The sequence below is a fragment of the Hipposideros armiger genome, unplaced genomic scaffold (genome assembly GCF_001890085.2).
Source record: "Hipposideros armiger isolate ML-2016 unplaced genomic scaffold, ASM189008v1 scaffold_544, whole genome shotgun sequence".
NCBI classification, from domain to species: domain Eukaryota; kingdom Metazoa; phylum Chordata; class Mammalia; order Chiroptera; family Hipposideridae; genus Hipposideros; species Hipposideros armiger.
The window spans coordinates 1,130,268-1,132,871 of record NW_017731894.1 but is presented as its reverse complement, the minus strand read 5'-3'; the positions used below and the strand labels follow the sequence as shown (position 1 = coordinate 1,132,871).

The following is a 2,604-nucleotide window of genomic DNA, read 5'->3' as shown; positions in this document are numbered from 1 at the left end:
ATCAGTCAGGACGGGCTAGGCTGTGCCGCAGTAACAAACAGCCCCACAGACCTCAGCGACTGCAAACCACCCAGGGTTGTGTCTTGGTCCTGCTCCATGGTCACTGCAGGGCATCCAGGCTCCAGGAGAAAAATCTTGGACCACCTGACGGGCTACACCCGAGGCAAAAGCTCAGAAGGAACAGTTAGAGCTCCAATCGGAAGCAATACTTCTATTGTGGATGAAAAGGGGTTTTAGGGAAAGTCACCTTGCAGGGGTCTGATCATAGCCCTTCCTGGGCAGGTCACATGAGCGGTCACGCCCCAGGCCTGTACCGTCTTTAGTAAAAAGCTCGTCTTTGCCTCGAGCAGCCCTCTCCACTGTCTCTGCATCTAGGTCAATTCACCTTTGAAATGAGTGCTTCCCCTACCTCCTTGTCACTTTACTTCCCTTCCCCCCTTAACCTCAAATGCACAAAAGAAACTATCACCCTTCAGAGCATTTGACATCTTGCTTCCTGGCAGTTGTCCCGTTTGGGCTCAACTACACACTCACACAAATCCTTTATGGGTGTGGACACATCTCTGATGTCCACACCACTGACAGCTCACTGATGGTGCAGCTCCAACCACAGAAGGGCAGGGAATTCGCCCCCATTGGGTGCCCAGAAGCTGGAAGCCGGAAATGCCCTCGTAGCAGCAGGGCCCCATTTTACAGATGAGGAAGCCAATTAAAAAAGGATACAAATAAATTGCCCAAGGCCTCACACCTGGTTATTGAAAGGGTAGGGAGAGTTGGCCCCTGACAACACCGCCCTAGGGTGGTGATGGGTGTGGTGGGAGTGGCTGCTCACTGCCCATGACACAAGGCAGAAGAGTGTTGTCCCTCTGTCTCAGANACCACAGCCGGGAGCCTTACCTGGAAGTCGTACAAAGCCACGATGTTTTCATGTTTCAATTCCTGGGACAGAAACCCAAGTTTCCTGTGAGCCGGCGGGCCCCACCACCACCCTGTCCCCTCGGCCCCCCCTCGGCCCCCCTCCACCCTGTCCCCTCCGGCATCCGGCGCCAGCTCACCTTGAGGATCTTAATTTCCTTCCCCAGCAGCGTCTGGGACTTGGCGAGGTTCTTCTTGTTAATGCACTTGACCGCGACCTCCAGGTCGTGCTTCTGAAAACCCAGAGAGGATGTTCCTCAGGGGCCGGGGCTCCTTCCAAGGCCGTCACCCCCATGCCAGGGAAGCACCCCGCGCGACCCTGCAGTGAGTGAGGGTCCCGGCGGTGTGGGGTAGGGATGAGGGGCCCCAGGAGATATGTGGGTTCCCGGGGTGTGGGGGTGGGTCCCGGGGGGATGAGGGGGTCCCGGCGTGTGGGAGTGGGTCCCGGGGGGATGATGGGGTCCCGACGTGTGGGGGTGGGTCCCGGGGCATGGGGTGGGTCCCCAGGTGAGGGGGCCCGCCGCCCTCACCTCCCGGTGGCGCCCCTTGAAGACCACTGCGAAGGCGCCGTGCCCGATCAGGTCCTTGCGCGAGAACTCGAACTTGCCCACGGTCTCCAGGCCGCCGCGGCCCGGCTCCATGGCGCGGGCCGGGCGGGCCGGGCGGGCGGCGGGCCGGGCTCAGGCGGTGGCGCGGGCCGGGGGCTGCGGGCTGGGGGCGCGCGCCATCTGGCAGGCCAGGCCCGCTCCCTGCCCGGCCGCTGATCCTGACCCCACTCCTATCCGACCCGGTTCTGACTCAGTCTACGACCCGGTTCCGACCGGGGCTCTGACTCCGGCTCCGGCCGGGAAACAAAAGAGCCGCGGCGGTAGGGCCCCAGAGCCTGAGACGCCCGCGCAGGCGCAGAGCACTTCAGAGGGGTGGAGCCTGGGGGCGGGGCCTTAGGGGCGGGGCCTGGCGGGTGTCCGCGCTTAGTGGATGGCGGGGCAGGCGATTGGGCGGGGCCTGAAGGGGCGGGGCGGGACCTGATCAGAACGGGGCGGGGCCTGTCTGTTGGGGCAGGGCCAGTAACGGGCCCTCCTGGGTGGAGGTGGGGAGCCGGGCCCTGAATTCCCTAGGGTCTGCGTGTCCCGGGGACGCACGTTTGTCACCAGTAATACCTGGAACGTCGCATATGTACTCTGGGCTGAGGACTGGTTAGAATAAATTCTTAGGAAGAGAACAACTGCGTTAGAAGTTATGCATTGAAAACTTGTTCTATAGTAACAAACGGTCCGCCAAATAGCACCAGAACCTAGGGAACAGCCCACAAGTCCACCAGAGAGGAAAAGTTAGACAAATCACAGGTGCTTCCTTCCTGTAGGATAATACACAGCGAATCCTTACACTCATAGCTCGATATATGTATACTCACATGGGAGGCACGCCAAAGTTTATAATTAAGGGAAAGCAAGACGCACAACAGCGAGCCGGGCTACTCTTTATCCTTTAGAAACTCGCTCGAGGGGTGTGTGTATACAATACCTACACATGTCTATAGTTTCATATATGTTTATGCATGCATATGGCAGGCAGTACTATATATACTATATATGTACACGCAGTACATGGTGCAACAGCTAACCCAGTGCTCACTGCACGCCAGGCATGGCCTTACTATATATTAACTCAGTTATTCTTCGCAGTGAG

At 58.9% G+C, this 2,604-nt stretch overlaps 1 protein-coding gene across 1 annotated transcript in view; it reads right to left on the bottom strand.

Annotated features, from left to right (window-relative positions):
• Positions 1-1,814, bottom strand: part of ULK1 (unc-51 like autophagy activating kinase 1) — a 34,448-nt gene extending 32,634 nt beyond the window's left edge. Inside the window, exons 1-3 of the mRNA XM_019668924.1 lie at positions 1,446-1,814; positions 1,056-1,148; positions 898-939 (exon numbers count right to left, since the gene is read on the bottom strand). Coding sequence (XP_019524469.1) covers positions 898-939; positions 1,056-1,148; positions 1,446-1,556 — 246 coding nt within the window. The 5' untranslated portion in view covers positions 1,557-1,814. The remainder of the gene's footprint in view (positions 1-897; positions 940-1,055; positions 1,149-1,445) is intronic.
• Between the last annotated feature and the right edge of the window lie 790 nt (positions 1,815-2,604).